Genomic DNA, 22,101 nt, shown 5'->3' with positions numbered 1-22,101 from the left:
TGTTCCAGGCCGTTGGGCAAGATGAAGTCCGAATCTACGTTTCTTTTTACATCAGAGTCTGTTGGGGAAGGCCACCCAGATAAAATATGCGACCAGGTGGCCGATGCTATCCTCGACGAGTGTCTCAAGCAGAATCCTCTGAGCAAGGTGGCCATAGAGGTTGCTGTACGGCCCGGGTTGGTGATTGTATTTGGAGTTGTCCACTTCATCTCGCAATTGGATGTTGACACCATTGCTCGGCTGGTGCTGAAAGACATTGGGTACGTTAGCCCAGACCAGGAGCTGGACTATCGGACGTGCGAGGTCATGGACTATGTCGAGTTACACCCCTCGCTGTTCAACGGCATCGCCGCTGGCCTTGAAGCCCTCGACAATGAACCGGCAGGCGACCAGGTACGGTCCGTCAATCTGTTTGACAAACATTGCGGGCTCACCATTCGGTCTCTATATTCCAGGGGATGGCTTTTGGTTACGCAACGGATGAGACCGCGCAGTTGCTGTAAGTCTACCGAACCGTCAATAAAGGCAACATCGTTAACAAAGAAACCCCAGGCCCTTGACCATTGATCTGGCGCACAGGATCTCCCGTGACCTGAAAGCGGCCCAGGCCAACGGAGTCCTTCCCTGGCTTCGACCCGACACCAAGGTGCAGGTCACGGTGGAGTATGTTGAGAATCAGGGCAGGATGATTCCCACCCGCGTCCATAACGTCGTTATCACTGCCCAGCATACTCCAGATGTATCGGTTGCAAGGCTGCGGCAGGAAATACTCGACAATGTAGTCCGCAAGTCAATTCCAGCCGAATATCTGAATGATCGGACTGAGTTCCATGTATGTCCATTCCTCGTCGTGCTGTGGTGAAAGCTCCTCCAATTAACCCCTCCCACTAGATCCAGCCCACAGGAGATATCGGAGTCAGCCCGTCGGGCAAATTTGCAGGCGTGACCGGTCGCAAGATCGTTGTTGACACCTACGGGGGTTGGGGTGCCCACGGGGGAGGTGCTTTTTCCGGGAAAGATTTCCGCCAGGTAAGCCCTTCCATTCTGTCTAGCGATGGCTGGCCCCTGAGCTTGCCCCTTGTTAATCGCTTCGAGGAACATACAGGTTGATCGGTCCGCGGCCTACATGGCTCGGTGGATTGCCAAATCACTTGTGCACCACGGGCTTGCACACAGGGTCCTCATCCAGCTGTCTTACTCCATTGGCATCGCGGAGCCCTTGAGCATTTTTATCGATACCTTCCGGACCGGCAAGTTTACCGCAAACCAGTTGAAGGAGATTATATGCAAGAATTTCGATCTCAAGCCGGCAGCTATTGCGAGGGACCTCAACTTGATCAATCCGATTTACTACCAGACTGCCAAGAACGGACATTTTACGAACGAGGAGTTTCCTTGGGAGCAACCATTTGATTTGGTGCTATAGCGGCTCTTTGTTCATCAATGAAGTGCTGCATCCAAATTGAGGAAGCTGAATCCATACCATCTACATACTTGGCATTTGGCCCACTACTTGCAAAATATGAACTTAGAACAGCAGGTTGGACAAACCTTGGATACGCGGATTGCAACTCCGCGACAGCCTTGTGCAGATACTTTGATTCAAGCCAGATATCATCACTTAGCTGTCTGGAACGTAAACAGTATTCTTCTGCACGACAAGAAGCATCAAATAAACCCTCACATTTCTCATAACACTTAGGTTACAATCAAGCCTGCGATGTAAGAAATGAGGTGTATATATATGACCATTGAGACATTTGGGTATCAGCAAGGGGGTCAAGTCCACTCACTGAGGTGGAACAGTCCGCTTGACCCCCTTTCCGCAAACTGTACCGGCTTTTAGGTTCCCAGCCGAGATAATGTTCGGAAGTAACCCTAATTACCGAGAAGAAAGAAGGGGGGAAAACAAAAAAGAATCCAGAGAGCCAGTCCCTGTCGTTGACGTCACGTCGAGCATTCCGCGTTGCAGAGGCAGGTGATTCCAGGACTTTCGCAATTACCAATTAGTCTCAGATGGAATGTAACGCAAGAGCTGTATGCAGAGGCTACCTGGCTCAGGAAGGAGCAGGGCAAGTTGCAAGAGTAATCATGTGGAGAAGCTGTAATGCTCCTGGTCTCGATGCCCTTGCTTGATGGATGAAGGTGATAAAAGACCTGTGCTGCTGCATAAAATGCAAGGTGATTTCGCCGTTCTCAGCAACCGTCAAGAACTTCTCCAAACAACAAAATGAAGGCCATCCTCTCCTCTGTTCTCGGCATAGGCTGTGTTGCACATGTTGCCAATGCGAGTATCGTGGCCCTGGACAATCCCAATTTATTCCCGTTTGTTTTTAACGGAGTCGCTGTCTTCAATTATCCAGATTGGAACACCCAGCACCCCCGCGATCGCACCCTGGAAGGCGAGAACTTCTTTTGCTATGCTACTGAGAAAGGCTACCTGAGCTTCGGCTGGTATGGCGCTCCACTCCCCCGCGGCATACATTCCTGTATGCAACACAGAATGGACTCGATTGCTGACAGATAGTCTTGCCAGGTGGTTAGCTGCCTCCCCAGAGACCGACTACTCGCATTGTCGCGCCGATTCGCTTGACTATGTCTGGTACGAGTACTCCGAGAAGATCGAGTGCACTGAAATGGGCTGCAAGGCGCATATACTCAACTACTGGGCTGCCAACAATACCCTGAAATTCGAGACAGATTATGTCTTCAGCGATGCCAATCTCGCAGATCCGCAATTGGGTACTCTGAGTACATTCTACCGCGATGAGCAGCAGGGACCGTCGGCGGTTGGCACCAGGCGCGTCCTTTCCTCCGAGGCATCCACCGCACTGGAGTGCTGTCAAGCATTGAAGACTTTCCGCAGGGTCAGGGATAGACACAACCTCAATCTAGCTTTCGATTTCGAAGATATCTGTCCGCCGCGGGAGGCGGTCAAAAGCTCATGGTGGCAGTGGGGTCAGACTTCGCTGGGTGGTGGATGCGATGACGAAGGTGAAGGTGAAGGGGGCTTTGGCAATGACCTTCGTTGAGATAATTGATTGAGGTTTCTTGATATGCCTCAACTAACATCCTTCATAAAGTTGAAGCATAGTCTTTGTCAATATATAGGGGAGGGATTAAAAGTAAATTAGCTGTGAAGGGCAGAGTACATATGCAAGATAGAACAGGCCACATTACTTTCTGCGAGAAGATAGTGAGATTCAGCGCTATGGCTCAATCTAAATGGGTATTATCATATAAACCCCGATCATTTTAGCCAATCCTCTTCCACTCTACATAGCGCTCTTTACTCGACAATCCACCGGCGAGGTTCCTATCAAACTCCCCGGGGCGCAACTTTAACCTATACGGCTACTTGTCCACGAGGGTAAAAGATATATCTTAAAATATATCTTTTCTTAACTATAGTAAGTATAATAAAGAGCAAGATACTATAGTCCTAAGACATAACAAAAATCTAATAAAGCAAAACTTCTCCTTTCTCAGTAAGATGAATAGATTCCTTAGAAACTTAGATACCAGATGTCTTCAGCTTGGCTGCATGTTTGTAAATAAATCGCGAATATCAACATTACCCGCGTGCAGGATATCCATAAAGGCCTTTAGCCCTAAAACCACCTCATCCAGTATCTTCACCTGCCCCCTCCGGTCGCCAAGGCCGCCTGCCCCCCGCCGTCAATGGCGCAGCAGGAAGATGCCCGTCCCACCGGGTAATCCCCACGAGAGCATGCTGCATCTGCCTCAGCAAGACCTCCACCCAACTCGCCCAGATCCAGCTCTCGTCAACCCCGTTCTCGGGCGCCTCAGCAGCCTGCTCGGCATGCTCGCACAGGATGGTGTACACAGACTTGACCAGCGCCGGGGGGGTCCCGCGGAGACAGCCTAGATTGGGGACGCCGTACGTAGTCGAGTGGCCCGGATCGCAGTGGGATGGAGACCGAATGTAGAAATAGGACTCGGCTGGGTTCCAGGCCTTGGAGCGCCAGTGGGCCGGTATCTCCTGGTGGAGCTTTTGGTGCGTGTCCGGGTGCATCTCGCCGAGTTGGACGGTGACTCGATCGTGTGGGTTGTCCGGTATGCAGAAGCCGAATCCCATAAGTACTGGGGTCGATTAGGTGTGGAAGAAAGGAAGGCGTGCATTCTATGCTTACAGTCTTCGTTCCCTTTCGGGGAGTAGTTGTTGAACACTTGCTCTCCCTGCTTGACTCTTTCTTCTAAGCACAGGCTAAAGTCGCCGTTGTAAAAGTGCCAGTGTACTTTTGCACCGGGGCGGTGGTTGAAGATATCGAGCACGGGGTATAGGATAGGGAATGGTTCGTTGCCCCTGGTGAACAGCTCTGAAGTAAAACTGCGGGAGGAGAACACCGTTCCAGCCCACAGGGACAGTTCCCTTGCGGATGTTAGTTAGCATCAGTCTAACCTACTAGGTAGCAAATTCAATTAGGCATTCCACCAGGTAAACTCATCCGTAGGCACGCCCGCACCCCTGAGCTCCGCAACACCCAGCTCCCACTGCCCCCTATAAAACCCTTCCTGGAGGCCCACGGAAGTCTCCCCAGGCTCGGCGTCTCATTCGAAACCAAGTTTGTTCCCTTGAGATAGACCAGCCCGTCCTCCTGGAACCACAACGGAGTCGACATCTGGCCTTCAGTCGGTAGGACCCTGACATACGGGAACCAGAAGCTCTCTTCCCCCTTGAGTCGCTGTTCGGCGAGGGAAAAGCTAGCCACTGTACTCTTTTGTATTCTTGCATTGGGTAAAAGCTTTGAGCAGATGGTCTCGTGGGAACAGTTGCGGATTCCGGCTGGCGGCTTGGAGAGGATGTTGAGGTGGGATATGGTCAGACTGAACGGGCATCTGCAGAGGACCTCGGTTCGGCCAAGGGACCTGGTCTTTGGGATAAAATGATAGCCATATTCAGGGCTGTGACGTGTTTCTAGGGCTTCGTGGAGGTGTCCGTCGTGTTGGCGGAACCATTCCACGAGGTCATTGCCGGTTGATAGTAGTTGCACGATGCGAGAGGGGCTGGCGAGTATGAAAATCAGTCGACTCTGCTTTGTATTCGTGCTTGGTAGGACAATTCAAAGGCCCTGAACCAGTGTGATGTGTGTTAATAGGCAGTCATTCATATCAGCCGCTAATAGAACGCTCTGACCAAAAAGTTGGTTCCCAGTCACCTTGGACTTAGGGCCATTGGACAGGTTGAGCCCATGCCTCGCTGGACCAATGAGGATACCAAATAGTCTTGCCAGTCAAACCTCTGCCTCTTGCCATCAACCAGTCAAATCAATCCCCCGGACTCCTCCTTGCGCTGGCACTACATATACGAGAGTCAGGAGTTGAAGGTCCGCTTGGTTCCTTTTATTCGTTGGCGAAGTCGGCTCTCAGCGATTCCGATAGCCGTGCCCGCATCACACCACCACGAGCAGCGTTACCTCTCCAGGTCTCGAGGTTCAGACAGACTGTGAGGCTCAAACTGCGGTGAAACATTGGTGGGAGAGCCCCGCAGTGGACAGCAATTCCGTACCATCCATGCTTGCAGCCTTGCAATGGTTGCAGCAGACAATCACACCCTGTCCTCGTCGAATCTGGATGTGAAGCGCGCCCCCAAATCCAGGTATTCAATGATCGGCCACAATCATCCAAGTTGGTGGCTGCTGACCTGTTTGCAAATGCAGCAAACAAGACGTAGAATCCTCTTCGAGCTCTCCCATTCAGTGGATCGATCTGGAAGTAAATGAAAAGTTCTACTAACAATGGTTCCTTGCTCGAGAAAAGTATTTAGTCACCTCCCCCCAGTCCTTCCGTATCCATAATTCACCATTCCGCCCTCATTGTGCAAACTAGAGCCTCACTCATATCCAAACCATCCCATACCAACCAAGACAGCTGCCCACCACCATGAGCCAGCCCTGGAAATCATTCTGGCCCCCGGCCCCAGCCAACATCTTTGTCAACCGAACCTGAACGTCGTCTGCTTTTCCAAGGGCGCTCTGCCCCACGACACCCAGTTTGCCGACGGCACGAACGTCATGCGCCTGGACGATATCAAGGCGTTTCTTGGCGAAGTTGCTGAGAAGAAGGTTGTTCGACAGGATAAGTAGGATTAGGCTGGAGTTAAGGTACTCCAAGTGTCTTGTAAGACTTGGGCTATGTCTGAGCTTGGTAGTCGCTCGTCTCGCTTTATGTGGTGACCCTGACTAGTTAGGTAGGTTTGGTGGCTGCCTCTACCAACACCTCACCACCACAAAAACCAAAAACACTCTCACATTTACATACTCGCTCCGCTCGGTATGTATTACATATGAAAATATTTGACTAAAAAAACAAAAACATACAACAGCTGGGATTCGCATGTGGTCACCCACCATACTACTAACCAGCCGGCGTGTGGCTTAAGTACGGCTGAGCGGACGGGAAGCCCTGTTTTCCACACCCTGTGGTCGTATGTACCAGACATAATTAAAGTGTGGATGATGTAGAGTGCTACGTGATTTGAATAAATTTCAGCTAAAGTGCTGTCTCTTTAGGGTTTGGTATCTAGACTATAGCACCGGGGGATAGTTAACAGCATCATAAACATGGCCAAAGCCCGTAACAGAACCAGCAAACAAATATGTACAACTACCAAGGCAAAAAAAAGGAGACAATGAAGTTCTCTAGATATACCTTCTAGTGAGGATAGAGAACACATTTCCCTGCACCGGATCCAGAAACAACCATCATTTCTTCTAGCTTATAGAGGAGTTCTCCCGGGAAGAAAGATATTAAGACATTAATTAGAGATTTGCCTAACAGACCTTCCTATCAATGCCCATATAACCATACTCTTCCCTTGCCCTGAGCCATTTACAGTTATCTCTCTTTTTATCGTCGGATACGGCCGGTCCTTGCCAGCTTGTGCTATGTACAGTATTCCATCCGCTCATCCATCCCTTCAGCCTTCCAAAGGTAGATGCTTAAATAACTGCAAAGCTAGCCAGGGCGGGTAAAAAGCCTGATCTCAGAGACATAATCCGCACTATAGTGCACCTTCTGAGTACCACCAACGCGAGTGTCCCCCTTCGAGTCAGGTCCTTGACAATTATCCCGGATGCCTCCAATAGCCTCACCAGCAACTCGGGCCAGAATACCACCACAGGTCGGTCCCGCACAGGGGAGGTTATCGCTGAGGCCGCACTGCATAAGTCAGTACACACGATTTGTTTACAGCAGGCAAAGTCTAGAGGTAGGTAACATACTCGGTAAGAATCACCACAAATCATAAACCCAGCACCACCGCCGCCGGAATACTCGGTGATTGTTTTGCCGCAGCCGCTGCCAGGGTTGCAGATTCGCTTTCCTACGTCGGCGCTGCCGAGCCCGTCGATGAGCTGGTTCACATGGTGCAGGTAGGGGCTGCCGTCGCTGGTCTCGCAGACGTATTCGGTGAAGGGGTAGTCCTGGGCCACGGCTGCGGCGAGGAATGCGGTAAGCAGAGTAATGGAGGCTCGCATGTTGTGTTTGTCGAAAAGGATTTATTACAAGTCAATGAGTCGTGGGTGAAGTATGAGTGAGTTACTTTCTTCGCCGGTTATTCACCCTTTATATGGATTTTCCATGCCCTAAAATACCAAGTATCGCCGACACGGCATACTCCTGGATGAGGGCAATTGCCTTGTCACTATACAACTCTCTGCCACTAGCACGAATGGAGAAGATGCAGATGCAAATCTTCAATATAGCTGTTGGAACTAAGGATAAGACACCTGCAACATGGGGGCCGCTCCTCTAGTGTCCCTGGTCGCTCGGACTGGCGAGGCTGACAGTACTGCGATAGGGCATGTTCCAGCCTGGAGTTCTTCAGCAGCGTAATTCCGATAGCAGTCCCACTAGGCACTACGGTTAGAATGCCCCGCCATTCAGCTGAAAGCTCCACCGGTCAGCAGCCGAGACCCCTAGCATCTTGGCTGTATAGTGGCACCGTGGCTGCTGATTCAGACCCTGGGATCTGGATCCTCGGTGGAGTGGGTTACTGAAGATAACAGGGCAAGACACCGTAAGACTGGCGGCTCAGGAGTCAGCCCTGTTCATCAGCCATCCTGCAGCGCGGATCGTCAGCCGAACTGTGGAGCAGGGAAACATTTTGCGAGGTGGATATCGGTAATGCTTATTACTGGCTTGTTCGTGTTGGGCGTTCGGTCCATTCAACATCCGGATCATGGCTGGCAGTGCATGATATAGTTTGTCCTTGGCAGTTTAATGTATGACTTTTCATGGTCTAAGATTACAAATAGTAATATCTTGAACATTTACCAATTCCTAACTGAATAGAAATACACCGTTACCTTGGAAGGCGTTGTACACTCCAATTCAGCGATATAGCAGTAACTGAATCTCAACTTATTACTATAGTAAATAAACTATATAAAAAGTTGACCTGTAACACTTCACTAGATAACCTACCTAGGTGTACAGATATTGGAAGCTCCATTACTAATATTCTCCTCTCACCCAAAGGAACAATACTACTTTCCCACAGACCCCATGGTTTGCCCTATAAAAGGTAAATTGTGTGACATTAGTTGCAGTTAGTAACTTAGTTAGTTATACTATGGCTTACGTAACGGCGTCTACATCTGACAGTTATACAATCCTTCTGACCTTCCATCTACCCCTCATCACCTCCATGCATTGATATCATCAGAATAGACAATCTACTAGTTCATCAAACCATGACCTCTTCATCCCTCCCTCCAAACAGCCGTCCCATCAACATAGGCACCCACTCTCTAGCCCTCTACACCCACGGCCCAGAACCCACCAGCCCCAAGGACCCCGTCATCCTCTTCATCCCAGGTCTAGCAAGCGACGCCCTAGTCTGGCAAGCCGTGGTACGACTATTGAATTCCTCACTGCGAAGCTACACCTACGACCGCTCCGGGTATAACAACTCAGAGTCCTCGCCTCTCGCCCCCTCAGCTGAGAACATCGCCTTGGAGCTCTCCCTCCTAATTGAAACGGCGCCGATCACGAACCCACTGATCATTGTTGCACATTCTTGGGCCGGCGTTCTCTCGCACGAGTACGTCGCGCTAAAAGGCACCGACCGGATCGCGGGCCTGGTGCTTGTCGATGCTAACCATGAGACGACGCCGCTGGTGATAGATATTGCAGATCCGATTCTGTGGACTGTTGCGGCGGGCGTGGAGCCGTACTCTGCCAAGGGGATTGAGGCGGAACATAAGCTGACCCTGGGAGAGTGGGAGGCGTTTAGGGCGGCAGAGTCAACGGACAAATTCAGGCTGATTGCAGATAGAGAGAGCTCGGAGCATTATAAGCCTAGTTTTGAGACTCTGCGGGAGAAGGAGTTGGGGAAGAGACAGCCGCTGCTGGGGAGTAAGCCGGTTTATGTGATTGGGGGGACGAGAAGTAGGGATTGGAGTGGATTGTATAGGGCGGGTGTTGCGAAGGGGAATGGGACGGAGGAGGAGAGGCGTTATGTGAGAGAGATGATTGAGAGGGTGGATGAGAAGGGGAATGGTCTGATGAGGGAGTTCCTGAAGTTGTCTACGAGGAGCGAGCTTGTCTTCGCTACGGAGAGTGGGCATTTTGTGCAGTTGACGCAGCCGGATGTTGTTGTTGGTGGAGTGAATTGGGTCTTGCGTAACCTGGCATCTTAGTTACCCGGTCAGATCATGGATAGCAGGTTATATTGAATAATTCTAGAACTGAAAGGGCTGGCCGTTCTAGGTATATTGTAGAAGGTTGATAATATTAAACCAGATCCAACCATCTCTCTCGCGGAGCTCAAGTACCCTCTATCGAACTAGTTAAAGCTCAAACAGCGAACCAGGGTTTATCCCAGCTATCCAGACTCGTTGGGAGGTTCTCCCCGATTGCATCCATATGCTCTTCCACCGGCAGCAGATTGAATGAGGGACGCGGTACAGCTGTTTAGTGGGTTGCTGCGATGTGGCAACTTTGATACCTGCGGGATTACCTCTGACGATCCCAAGGAGTAATAGTTACACTGTTTTCAGTGCCAGGAAGACGATCAAGTGTCAAAGCACACGGACTATTCAATATTGAAGAGCCGGTGGATCGGACCCTATTCTTTGCACATCCGGTGGAATAGAACACGAACGTTTCCAGAGCAATGTGGGTATTATTGTTGTTTACCCTCAGTTCGATGCTAAACGCCCAAGGCTGTGATCAGGTGGTTCATACTTAATATACATATATAGCCTTCTATGCTCGTGATTTATAACCAGCTTTTCAATCCATCTTACTCAAGCTACCCACACACGACCTGCTATACCAGTTTATCTTTGAATATGGCCGCCTTGCACAAGTCTATCGGACATAAGAAAGCCACACCCGCCTTTTCTAGCCAAGATGCCTCACTACTGGACTCCCTCCGAATAACACCACAAGAATGCAGCTTGTTGCATGATTTACTGGCAACCCCCCACCCCCAAAGCATCGGGTCCAGAGTGCTGGACGTTGTGCAGAGCAAACCTAGCAATACGACGAGCCACGCCCATCACGATTCCAACCGCAATAGTGACTATTCCAACTCCGAGGGAAATGCGCAGCGTCCACAAGAAGAACCGTATGCGCTGGGCGCGCTGGCGGAAATAGCGGATATTGAGCGAGCTTGGGAGGCCTGGCATAACTGTATCTCGTCAACCTGGACCAGATAGGCTTCGAATATAATAACATAACTCACCCCCTCCGGCAGATAAGCTTCTGACATTCATCTTCTGATTACGACATTCATTAAAGGCAGAATCGAGCTGGTGCTTGATTGGGGTTAACCACGGGAGATCGAGCAGGACCATATCGGAGATTTGCTGGGCTGAGCTTCCACCGGAAGTTATCCAGGTGTCCGGTGGAGAATACGGAGTAGTTGTGGGTCTCGATTCACTCGGACCCTGCTTCCCCTCGGCTGGCACCAGCCCCCAGTCCTCTCGCAGATTGTCTTGGTGAGAAGTAAAGCAGTAAAGCAACTTCCACCACAGCATCCTGTTACAGATTTTGACTGCACAAGGGTCAACCCTCCTTAGTCCGTGGAGAGGGCCAGTTCTGACCAATACTCCGGTTGATAAACGGGTTGGTTCTCCAATTGCCTCCGTTTTGTTGCCTACTTGCACTGCCAGTCGAATACCTGGATTTCTATTGCGTGGATATCAATGTCTTATAGTCGCGATGGAGTCCAGCGCACACCATGCGCAGCACCCTCAGTCGCCTTGTTTCCCTAGAGTTTCCCGCGCCTGCGAAAGGTGCCGCCGGCAGAAATTGAAGGTACATCAGTCACTCACTGCGTGGGCATTACAAACTAAACCTTTGGATAGTGCGATGAGGCTCGCCCATGCACCATGTGCGTGCGGGCCGGGGTGTCTTGTCAAGCAAGAGATGCCGTGAATGCTCCCCGTCGGAAGAAGCGCGCTGCAGCACGGCGTCAGACGGGTCGACCACGGCATGCTGTTGCAGGGTCTGATCGCCCGTATGAAAATCACGGCGCCAGCAGCTCTGCGGTTGGCTTTGCAGTGAATGTCTTTGGACAGCGCGCTACGCTATACTCCAACGACCGGACGGGCATTCCTGGCCGCGCCAGTCCCCAGCCCAACGCTCGAGCCGAGTGGACGCTGGAGAAACTGTCGATACCTCCGCCGGCGGTCCTGGAGGCTGCTCTACAGGCTTATTTTGACCATATGCACTGGTTTATCTGTATCTTCCATGAACCTGAGTTTATGCAATGCGTTACTCCCCTGCTTCGTCAGTCGACGTGGAACGAGAGATCTCGTGGCCGAGTGATAGCGGCTCTAACTGTCGCAGCTTTGGGACTCCAGTGCGTGGTACAGGATTCCAGATGGCCAGGGCATTCACTACTGGCTTCCTTCTCTTTGCAGGCAGCGAGCTTGCGGGATGACCTGATTGCTGAGGTCCGGCTGCATGTGCTGGAACTAATGGATGAATGCAGCCTGGAGACGGTCCATGTTTCTCTTCTCCTGGGCACATACTATATCTTCCACGGCTCTCCAGGACTCGCATGGAACATGCTTGGTGTCTCGGTCCGCTCTGCTTATGCTCTCTCAATGCACTGTTCCGCTCCAGGCACCCCCGGCGGTCGAAGGCCTGACCCGATCCTATCTCAAGTCTATCGCCGGACCTGGAATCACATCACCGTAGCAGATACGTACAGCGCCATGATATACGGCCGACCAGCCTCCCTTGACGCTGCATTCTGCCATCTGCACGAAATGGCTGAACTGGACGATACCCGTCTGCCGCCAACTGTGTCGCGTCTTCTTCAGGACCCAACTGCGAACCGCCTGATGTTCCATACCCAGAAGTATCGGCTGTATGAAATAATCCGAACGGCCCTCAACAGGTTTCGACTTATCAATCTGCAGACCCCGGTCTCCCCTGACTCTTTTGCCTCCCTCGTGGACGCCATTGCTGATTCCCGGGCATCCCTTGATAACTGGAAGACCCAACTATCCCCAATACTGAAAGGTCAATATTGGAGAGAACACCCTGCGTTCGTACCAACAGCCAACGAGAACGGCCCATTATCACCAGAAGCGCGAGCGTTCAGACACTTGTTCCTACAGTCACAGATTCTGCAATTGACGTACGACAGCGCCGTCCTCTTCATCAACAGGCCTCTTCTCGAATATCAAGCAAGGCCCGAGTTCCGAGCTGTTGTCGCTGAGCACCTGCCAGCCATCCGCCTGTCAATGGATCTCTCCTTAAAAGCCGCGCTTCGTGTCTCTCGCGTGTCACCGGCTCATCACGAGAGCGAGCTCAGTCTCGCCTTCGTCCTGATGAACTTCTTTACTGCCGGTGTAATACTATGCCTTGCCCCCACCTCATGGCCCTTCAGTAAAGCAGCAAATGAAGCTAAGGACGGAATATTACGCATTATCCGTGCAAGTCGGAACCTCCGGTCCAGGAATAAGATTGCAAAGCATACCGAACAGCTACTGACGCGGCTTTTGAAGTTGAGCCTGCGGCAGGAACTAGAAAATGCTCTAAATAGTAATAATAGTGAATCAGCTAGCGACACAAACCCGAGAGAGCAGGACCAGGTACCGTCGCAGCACGCCTCCCCTTTGCAGCAATCACCGCGACCAGCACCGACAGAATCATGCAGCTCGTCAACTTTGAAAGGTTATCCTGGCTCATCATCAGCCGATCCTCTGGCCCAACCCGCCGGTGATGTTCCGTTTCCCATGACGGATATGCCGGCGGGCGACCTTGATATCGAGCCCTTGGGCGAAGCAGGCAACTTGAATTCCGGCCTAGAGATATCTGAAAGCGGCTGCTACCATCAGATCGACTCCTACATGGATGAAACAATGGGTGCTTTTGGAGAAAGTAAGTGTTATCATACTGTCCTCTGCCATAGATATGATAAAACCAGTGTGTTGATAACTTGCTAATTCTGCAACGTTTAAAGTGCTGTTCAATCTCATCCCAAATGACCCCTACAGCGCTTGGAACTGGGGCAACAACTTCCGGTAGTCTGATACCATAATCTTCGGATTCCACTGGTGAAACTATAAAGTCGACTTCCTCCCAGCAAAAGCTTTTTCAAACACCCTTCCCAAGCGGTCCTCCTCCAGCTGGAACTCAGCTTCTTTGGCTTTGTGGACAGTACAGAGTCGATCTTGAATGTGTTTGGCCGGTTTGTTGATATGAAGATGATTCCGCCGTTTCAGTGACGAGGCCTTGGGTTAGTTAATTTAATAGTCTCCTTGACCTCGCAACTCATCGATTGTCTTAGTATAGATAGAAACCTGCTCAGGTTAAACCATCTAACATTTCTATACAATAGCTTCTCAGAGCGTATAGTTGAAGGCAGCCACTCGTTGGTCTGTTTTCATAGTTATCACATAGATCAGGGATTCAATTGCGATCATACAGCAGTTTTAAATATAAGAATCAGCATTATTACTACTATAGACTTTGAAATATATACCTCTATGCCAGATCAACGGAGCTTAGGCAGTTAACCACTAAACACTCTTCGACGGGATTGTAATCATCCCCTTCTCCTCCTTGACCCTCCACTGAATCGCCTTGAGCGTGTGATACAAGAATGTCGCCGTGGGCATACTCATGCCTCGCGCTGTACCCTCTCGCAGCGGCTCTCCAAGGATATTCTCAAACTCGGTCAGATTCCCCTACACGATCAGCACCAGCAAACCAGATATTATAAAAGAAAACATACCCTCCCCACATCCTCCAACATACTCGGCCTCAAATAAGCCGTGACAGGATCAATACTAATCATCCTATCCACAATATCCCCCGGAAGCCGCACGCCCACCGCCGCCGCAGCAGCCACAATCTCATTCATGGCCGGTCTGACCAGGCTTTCCACGACGTCACCAGCCAGCTGAATCCGTCCCGTGTCTAGACCCGTTATGGCGCAAATGGTGTTCATGCATGCATTGTAGACTAGCTTCTGCCAGCGGTAGAACGGGACTTCTGCCGCGGGGATATACCTGCAGTCTGTTTTGCCGGCTGCGCTGTATATCTGTACGAAATGGCGTGCTGCTGCTTCTGCATCTGCATCAATACCATCACCATTTGGATTTGGATTCGCAAAAGCCCCGATTATCAACCGATCATGATCAACCTGCTCAATAACCCCGGTTGCAATCTCGTGCGAGTCCACCCGGGAAACACCAGAAAGGACGACATTCTGCGGGAATTTCTCGAATACCGGTTTCTCGATATTCAGTCCGTTTTGGATTAGCACGATGACTGTTTTCCCTGGCGTTATGGCAGGGGAGATAAGCTCTGCTGTGGTGGGGGATGCATCGGCGATGTTTTTTGTTGTTACGACGATGTAGTCAAAGTGTTTTTCGCTGTGGGGGATTTTATTCAAAACTGCAATTATCAGTATATATACATAATTAAATAAAGAGAGAGATACTTTTAGATGGCCTCCAGTGCGTGATCTCGCCGTGGTCGACGGACTTGATGTGGAAGCCGTCGGTGGTGACTTTGTTATAATTCGAGCGCAGCACTGCAGTCACCGAGGCGAGTCCGCCTGCTTCGAGATTGAGCGCTGCGATGGTGCCTACTCCGCCAGAGCCGACGAGGAGGATGTTTGTCATTGTAATATATCGATGACTGTAGGAGTATCTTCACTTCATTAATGGCTTCATGGGATTTGGCAGGTGGGGCCGTTATCAGTTGGAGAGCGGGGTTCATTCTCTCATCCTCTCCGCATCCTCACTTCATCTCTCTATCCAATAGAAATGGCAATGACTGAGTCTCAATTCTGTCAACATCCAGCTATCCTCGGTAACATCCAGCCTAGACAGTAACCTTCGACATGGCCCGTTCCTCAGGCTCGTGCCTCAGCTGTCGCGCCAGAAAGGTCCGCTGCGATCGGATCTCGCCCCGGTGCTCCCAATGCAGACAGAGATCCCTGGACTGTGTGGTCCCCGAAGCTCCTCCTCGCCTGCTCTGGCTCCCGTCCAGGACAGTGGATGACTTCGACTTGGAACTGGATCAGTCGGTTGATACGCATGTGCACCGGCAGCCTCTATTCAAAAGTACAAAGACAACAACTAGCAATATATACCAAGTTACTAACAGTCTGTAGAAGGACAACAAGCTCAGGATTCCGCCGAACTACTGTCTCTCATCTCCGGCGCTTCACTCAATGTGGTCCTGGACCAGCTGGACTACCAGGCAGAGATTCAGAATGGCATAGCTTCCAATGGACCATTCCATGCTTTTCGCTCCGAATCTGTACCAGATCCGTCTCTATCGCCAATGCTGCCGCGAGAACTCCCGGATCTTGAATTATGGCGTATGCTCTCCAATAATCTCGGCGACGCGCTGGATGCCGATGACATCATTGGCCATTGGCCGAATCTCTGTATACCAGACGATATGCCAGACGACATACCAGAACTGATTGCGAGCGAGGCGGACACTGAACCACAGTCATACAGAGACTCTGAACTCACAATCAGCCCCCCGGTATCACCCCCGGCCGATCTAGAAGGCTTCACAATGTCCACCGCGAAACTGCTACTAGACCACTACCAGAATATAACGACGACAATCTACACCCCCGCATCCGCCGATGTCAAAACCCCCTGGGAGATCCTCTACATTCCCAATGTCCTTAGTACTCTTGGCGAAGTCGCTCTCACAGGGAACAGCAGCGATGCCAAGGTGTCGCTCTTATTTGCCGTGCTGGCCATTAGCGCGTTCAGCCTGGACATCCTCTCCTCGCCAGAGGCAGTATCTGAAGACTGGCGGGCGCTGGGGAATATGTACCGCCAGAAAGCTACAAAACGACTCCAGATGACGCTGCGGAATCTGTCAACGGGACTTCCAAAGAAGGAGAAGTATAAGAATATTCTCATGCCGCTGCTGAGTATGGTGACGATATGTGTATGCCCAGCCTGATATAATATAAACTTGTGGTATGAAGGCAACTGACAATAACAGACCGTCAGCGGCGACATGGACAATGCGGCACACTACCTAGGCGACATCGAACAAATCATAACGCTATACGGGCTCCCCAAACTCCAGAAATCGCGCAAGGTCAAAATGCTCCACAGCATCTACGTCTACCTCCGCGTCCTCACAGAAAGCACCTACATCCAATCCCAGAGTACAAGCACAGACACCGGCCCTGACTCCAGCAAGCCCAGCACCTGGGACATCCTCCTCGGCGAGCTAGTATGTACCTTCGACACGCTAAACCTCGACTTCATGCAATGCCTCGCGCCTCCAAAATCCACCTTTGAGCAGATCTACTCAATCCCAGACTCCCTCTTCAAACTCATCCTCGAAACCACCCAACTCGCCAGCGCAGTCGAGAAAATCCGCCACCGCCGCCATAAGCACACCGACCACGACACTCTCGCCGAACGCGTCAAACAGCACGAAACCCGAATCTGCGAGTGGGAGAACTACTACAACGAAACCACCTACCCAGACGATCCCATCGGCACACCGCCCCTGAAAGAACGCTTCCCATTCCATCTCACACAGGCCATCTACGCCGCACTGGTCCTCTACTTCTACCGCTCCGTCCGCGACGTCAATGTCATAGCCCTGCAGCCGTACGTCCAGCAAACGATCTACCACCTCCGGGAATACGACAAGCATAAAGAGCGTCATAAAGACCGGTCGTCTGATATATGCTGGCCGGCGTTTATTGCGGGGTGTGAAGCCACAACGGGCCAGGCGAGACAGGAGATCGCGGAGTGGTTGGAGAAGTCGACGCGGTTGAATGGGGTTCTGATGTTCCGGGTGGCGCTGAAGGCGATTCGCAGGGTTTGGGCGGCCAGGGAGGTTCCGGGGAAGCAGAATTTGTCCTGGGGGAGCGTTTTGGGGGAGAGTGATATGCGGGTTTTGGTTCTTTCTTAGATAAACCAAGGACTTTTCTTGTAGTGTAGTTTCACTGCAATACACCATAGGTTTATCATGAGATATGGGTTAAGCACCCGTAGTGCACCAGCCCTGCTGCATGCGCTATAGATGGGTAGAAGACAGTCAACAGCGTTATGATAACCGTAGTCAAGCGAATTATAACATTGAGCTGTAGAAACAAAAAGCGGTTTCCTCCTCTTCTTTTTCACCCTCCTGAATATCTCCTACTTACATTACAGTCGATACAATTCACAGTCAAAATGAAACATAATACAAAGAAAGCAGAGCAAAATACCGGCAGAATCCAGCAAGCCTCCTACTCCTCTCAATGTAAATTAAACATCCTTCTCACTCCGCAACGCAGGAACCAGAGATCTGAGTCTGCGGCGGACCAACATCAACAGTCTGCGCCCCCTCAACCACAGTAAGGCTGTTATCCACACCGTTAAAGGTACACTTCACACCCTCCGTGTTAGACATGATATGCGAGATGCTCAGCGGGTCGTCTAACAACATTAGCCTACTATCCATAATATTCGGAATTGACTAGTACATACCTATCTCCACAGCAGCCCCATCCAGCCCAAACTCCTTCGAAAACTGCGCATTCGCCGCTCCGATAAAGGTAATCATCACCTGGTCTCCAGAAGGCGCAGACTCAACAGGGGGACTAGGCGGTGTCGAGCCAACACTGCACGAGCCCTGGATCTGAGTCTGGGGAGGACCGACGTCGACAGTCGCAGCGCCGACGACGGTGGTTGCTCCGTGGTCGATGCCGTTGAAGGTACATGCGATGTCGGGGTTGTTGGATGAGATGTGCGAGATGCTTAGGGGGTTGGCTGTTGTTTTGTTAGGTTTGCCTTTTTAGTGTGTATATGAAGGGGGTGTATTATGGCAGCTTACTGATTTCCACGACGGAGCCGTCCTGCGGGAAGTCCTGGGTGAACTGGGCGTCGGCGGCGCCAGTAAAGGTGATCTTGGCGGTGTGGTCCCTTATGGCGAGGCTTAGGGTGCCGGGGAGGGCAAGAAGAGGGGCAATTGCAGTGAGCTTCATATTGTTCTGTTTGGTTGAAGTAGAGTAGATGAAATATTGGATGTCATGTTGGATAACCTGCCGGACAGAGGGTCCCTTTATAGATTGAGCTCCGCACAGAATACCGATATTCTACTGCCAAATCATTCTAAAACATTACACAAGTCGTGATGTATGCAGACTGTCAGTCCATCTCCGTGCTATTTCGGCGTACTATTCGTCTCCCAGCCCTAAGCAGCCAAAGCAGCAGCCAAAAACAGATCATGATATCATGTCTGACTACACCAAGTCCAACCATGGATTCCACCACGTGGCCCGGAAACATGCCAAATCACAATCAATCCCATTCTTTGGACACTTCCTTAGTTCCAGAAATTGAGTGGGTAAACATAGCTTCCCATTTATTTTTCGGGGAACATGTCACCGGGTCTGTACAGCATCGGGTATGGATCGCTCCTCGGCGATGTTGGCGTGCCCTCGCTCACATCGCGAGCCTTGGTTCAGGTAGTCGTGTCAGATCAGAAAGTTACTTCTCAGACAATCCGGCTTTCAACCATGGTGAGGTGTTGTTGTATGAGGTATAATTATAAAAGATACCGATGTAGGTTGCCTTTTCCGGCACAGTCTACGCACTGCATGTTCTGGGCTTCTCTCATCGCTCGACGGAATTGGCTTTAGATGGTCGTGTGATTCTGTGATTCACAGCGCGTTACATCTACATTTACCATGGCTGCTTCAAGAATGTCTCATCAATGGATCGGTCGATGTCTCAGATCAGGCCTGTTTCGGTGAATTTGGGTCGCACTTATTCAAGGTATATTGGATTAGTCTTTACACTGGCATTAATTGCAATGACCCGTGGGTAAGTCGCTCTTAGTATAGGAACTCCAATCTGTCGGGGTCTGTCATTAGACACTTGCGTTTCTCTCGGCTTGCGTGTAATGTAGTCATGTTAGAGCGTATTGACCCTAAATCCAACAGCCCGGAACGTACCCCGCTAGGACTCTGTGGATTACCTGCTAGATACATCAAAGACCGATCCCTAAGCCGAGAGGAATCATCGGCTAATAAATCTGGTCATCGGCAGCAGTCAGCCTCAAAGCCAAGCCCCATCAGAGCCAAGTTTCATGGCTGGACATGCTTACTGCAAGTATTAGTGACATCCTTGCCTCAGCCTCATCTCAACTATCACGGAGTTGTGCTCCAGGCCAATTACATTCCCGTTCGTAATCTGACTGTATCCGTTGTATAGCGTGGCACTAGATGCTGCGGAGTCAAGCGCTGAACTCCTTGCCCTAATTGGAAATCTTGTTTAGAGCTTTAGCCAAGCTAATGTACACAGCCACCACTGATACATGATATATAAACTCCATGAAAGCTCCTTTTCCTTGCTACCTTCAATAAACTTCCAACAAAACTCTATCAAAATGACAGTCTCAGCCCTCCTCTTCATAACCCGCAACCCAACCCTCACCCCCTCACAATTCAAAACCCACTACGAGACCGTCCACGTCCCACTCATAAAAGCACTAGCAGGCTCCGACTGGCCGCTCTCTCATAAACGAACGTACATCGCCAGACCTGCGCCCGGTGATGATAATAGCCACCCTGCTGCCGTTCTTCTGGGGAGTCAGGAGGATTTCTCATACGACTGCATTACGCAGGTGACCTTTGCTGATGAGGCGGGGTTGAAGACGTTCTTTGCGAGGAGGATGGAGCCAGACACGAAGGAGATTGTCGATGCGGATGAGGAGAAGTTTTTGGTGGCGGAGAAGGTCAGGGTTGTGCTTTTGGGGGGAGAGGAGATTACCCAGTGATTAGAGGGTTGAGGTTGATGGATGAACTGATAAGATGGGAAATCCCTGTCTTTGATATTAACTTAGGGTCCCCGCCAGTTTCATCAAGGGCTGTAATACAATCTTTGGCCTTGTGGGCATTATGCAATACATCTAGACATACCTTGCAGGTAGGCGGATGTAGTGGTGAACGTCGATGGGAGCTATTATTAATTTATACTGATTCTGTTCAAATGAATGTTTTCATCAATATTGCTCCTCTATATCTTCAATCTACTTTGTTGGTGGAAGCTTGTTGCAAGCCCTAATTGCATCGAAATGTTGCCGCAGGACTATGCCACTGATTGAATCGCTGAGTTAATTGGAATGCAGAAAATACAGGTTTATAGCAAATACAAAGTTGGCTATCTAGAGTTTTTAATGTCGAAGGATCGTAAAGTAGAATAAGCTCTAGTGTCCTGGCTGTTTAATAGTTGCATTCCAAGGGTATTACTTTATGAATACGTTTGAAATGCTGAATGAAGCAGTTTAATAGTATAAACCTCATACCTTTTCACTCCACCTGTGAAATACATTATTGTTTTTATATTCTCACGTAGGACCCCTCCAGCCACTACGATAGAGCCAGCTCTCAAAGGAAGTAGCTGATAGACCCAGCTCTGTTACAGAATGATCCTGATCTGCATCCAAGGCCCCGTAGCAGATCTTGTCCGCCGGCATCACAGCAATCCATTCCATCATTTCCGTGGCGTCTTCTTTAAAAGCCGGCCCAACAAATGGGACCGCCAACTCCCCAAACTCCTCTGCAGAAATCGGCTCGTGAACCGCCGCCTGGCCCGTGACCCGTGTAAACGTCTGGACCATTTCATGGGCGGAGATTCGGGGACCTAAGACAAGATATGACTCCCCATGCGTTTTTTCGACGCCCAGGTTAAACACCCCTCCAAGGTAGAGGGAAATTGTCAGCCGTTTCCATGACTCCTTTAGACACATCCGGTTTATGGTGGCGCAAATAGACTTACTCGCTGCAAAGGTGCCCATGTCATGGATCGGGTCAGTCCATTGCATAGTCTGATAGCCTGGGATTGGAATACGGAACTGTACGACTCCGTCCGCTGTTGAAACAGTCAATTCGCCAACCTCCATGTGTAAATTCTAGACAGCCTGGAGCCAACCTTACCTCGCCGCTGGCAATACTGAGGCCACCTGAAGTTAGTATAAAAGAAACCTTTCCGAATAGCTTGCTGTTAGCAAAACCTTCATAGCAGCGCACACTAATACTGGATCCCAGGAATAGTACAAACCTGGAATAAGACAAGTCAGCCCGCTGAGCCTTTCGCGGGCAATCTGCTCGATTGCATACTTGTTGTTCATGTGGTGAATGTTGAGAAACCGTCCTCCTGTTGTCTTGACCATGTCCGGCAAGCTACTGAAGACGAAGTGCTTGATGCCACACTCTTCGGCTGCTAAGACCATGTTGCGACCCGCTTCAATTTCATGCTGCATCTCTTCTTTCTTCGATAGAACTCTCCCGGGATAAGACTCGGATGCCATGGCGAAGACACCGTACGCGCCAGCGAAGGCTTCTTGGAGGGAGGCCTTGTCGTACACGTGTCCGGGGACGAGAGTAAGGCGGCCATCGACGGTCTGGTGCTCGGCTAGGAAGGCTTGTGCTTTGGCCGAATTTGGGTCTCTTGTCAAGCCCCGAACGAGCCATAGATTAGAACCTGTTGATTTGGAGCCCAGTAGCGCACGAACGACGCCACTGCCTTGATTGCCCGTGGCCCCGACGACGACTATAGTTCGACGAGCAGTCGGCATTTTGGTGTTGCTTCCTTGTGACATTCTATATTTATTTTAAGAATT

The 22,101-nt window shown here is 50.6% G+C and overlaps 11 protein-coding genes across 11 annotated transcripts; 5 read left to right on the top strand and 6 right to left on the bottom strand.

The window, feature by feature from the left end:
- Positions 1 to 2,230: 2,230 nt before the first annotated feature.
- APUU_70829A (uncharacterized protein) lies at positions 2,231 to 3,032 on the top strand (the record flags this gene model as incomplete). The annotated part of the gene is made up of 2 exons (XM_041695745.1): positions 2,231 to 2,454; positions 2,537 to 3,032. 2 exons carry the CDS (start codon positions 2,231 to 2,233, stop codon positions 3,030 to 3,032), a joined length of 720 nt encoding a protein of 239 aa, XP_041561445.1.
- A 590-nt stretch (positions 3,033 to 3,622) lies between these two features.
- On the bottom strand, positions 3,623 to 4,099 carry APUU_70828S (uncharacterized protein; the record flags this gene model as incomplete). Its single annotated transcript, XM_041695744.1, has 1 exon — positions 3,623 to 4,099. One exon carries the CDS (start codon positions 4,097 to 4,099, stop codon positions 3,623 to 3,625), a length of 477 nt encoding a protein of 158 aa, XP_041561444.1.
- Positions 4,100 to 6,978: 2,879 nt separating this feature from the next.
- Positions 6,979 to 7,499, bottom strand: APUU_70827S (uncharacterized protein; the record flags this gene model as incomplete). Its single annotated transcript, XM_041695743.1, has 2 exons — positions 6,979 to 7,182; positions 7,245 to 7,499. The coding sequence occupies 2 exons, from the start codon at positions 7,497 to 7,499 to the stop codon at positions 6,979 to 6,981; spliced, it is 459 nt and encodes a 152-aa protein (XP_041561443.1).
- A 1,218-nt stretch (positions 7,500 to 8,717) lies between these two features.
- Positions 8,718 to 9,665, top strand: APUU_70826A (alpha/beta fold hydrolase; the record flags this gene model as incomplete). Its single annotated transcript, XM_041695742.1, has 1 exon — positions 8,718 to 9,665. One exon carries the CDS (start codon positions 8,718 to 8,720, stop codon positions 9,663 to 9,665), a length of 948 nt encoding a protein of 315 aa, XP_041561442.1.
- Positions 9,666 to 10,439: 774 nt separating this feature from the next.
- Positions 10,440 to 11,009, bottom strand: APUU_70825S (uncharacterized protein; the record flags this gene model as incomplete). Its single annotated transcript, XM_041695741.1, has 2 exons — positions 10,440 to 10,660; positions 10,715 to 11,009. 2 exons carry the CDS (start codon positions 11,007 to 11,009, stop codon positions 10,440 to 10,442), a joined length of 516 nt encoding a protein of 171 aa, XP_041561441.1.
- A 354-nt stretch (positions 11,010 to 11,363) lies between these two features.
- Positions 11,364 to 13,515, top strand: APUU_70824A (fungal specific transcription factor domain-containing protein; the record flags this gene model as incomplete). The annotated part of the gene is made up of 2 exons (XM_041695740.1): positions 11,364 to 13,368; positions 13,451 to 13,515. The coding sequence occupies 2 exons, from the start codon at positions 11,364 to 11,366 to the stop codon at positions 13,513 to 13,515; spliced, it is 2,070 nt and encodes a 689-aa protein (XP_041561440.1).
- A 494-nt stretch (positions 13,516 to 14,009) lies between these two features.
- Positions 14,010 to 15,119, bottom strand: APUU_70823S (ketopantoate reductase family protein; the record flags this gene model as incomplete). The annotated part of the gene is made up of 3 exons (XM_041695739.1): positions 14,010 to 14,177; positions 14,225 to 14,889; positions 14,936 to 15,119. 3 exons carry the CDS (start codon positions 15,117 to 15,119, stop codon positions 14,010 to 14,012), a joined length of 1,017 nt encoding a protein of 338 aa, XP_041561439.1.
- A 221-nt stretch (positions 15,120 to 15,340) lies between these two features.
- On the top strand, positions 15,341 to 17,403 carry APUU_70822A (Zn(II)2Cys6 transcription factor; the record flags this gene model as incomplete). The annotated part of the gene is made up of 3 exons (XM_041695738.1): positions 15,341 to 15,563; positions 15,614 to 16,416; positions 16,474 to 17,403. 3 exons carry the CDS (start codon positions 15,341 to 15,343, stop codon positions 17,401 to 17,403), a joined length of 1,956 nt encoding a protein of 651 aa, XP_041561438.1.
- Positions 17,404 to 17,754: 351 nt separating this feature from the next.
- Positions 17,755 to 18,460, bottom strand: APUU_70821S (uncharacterized protein; the record flags this gene model as incomplete). The annotated part of the gene is made up of 3 exons (XM_041695737.1): positions 17,755 to 17,912; positions 17,964 to 18,245; positions 18,310 to 18,460. The coding sequence occupies 3 exons, from the start codon at positions 18,458 to 18,460 to the stop codon at positions 17,755 to 17,757; spliced, it is 591 nt and encodes a 196-aa protein (XP_041561437.1).
- Positions 18,461 to 19,866: 1,406 nt separating this feature from the next.
- On the top strand, positions 19,867 to 20,256 carry APUU_70820A (EthD domain-containing protein; the record flags this gene model as incomplete). The annotated part of the gene is made up of 1 exon (XM_041695736.1): positions 19,867 to 20,256. One exon carries the CDS (start codon positions 19,867 to 19,869, stop codon positions 20,254 to 20,256), a length of 390 nt encoding a protein of 129 aa, XP_041561436.1.
- A 570-nt stretch (positions 20,257 to 20,826) lies between these two features.
- APUU_70819S (uncharacterized protein) lies at positions 20,827 to 22,056 on the bottom strand (the record flags this gene model as incomplete). The annotated part of the gene is made up of 3 exons (XM_041695734.1): positions 20,827 to 21,375; positions 21,416 to 21,539; positions 21,599 to 22,056. 3 exons carry the CDS (start codon positions 22,054 to 22,056, stop codon positions 20,827 to 20,829), a joined length of 1,131 nt encoding a protein of 376 aa, XP_041561435.1.
- Positions 22,057 to 22,101: the final 45 nt, after the last annotated feature.

This window comes from Aspergillus puulaauensis, chromosome 7 (genome assembly GCF_016861865.1).
Source record: "Aspergillus puulaauensis MK2 DNA, chromosome 7, nearly complete sequence".
Classification (NCBI taxonomy): Eukaryota; Fungi; Ascomycota; class Eurotiomycetes; order Eurotiales; family Aspergillaceae; genus Aspergillus; species Aspergillus puulaauensis.
This window is presented reverse-complemented; position numbering and strand designations above follow the sequence as displayed.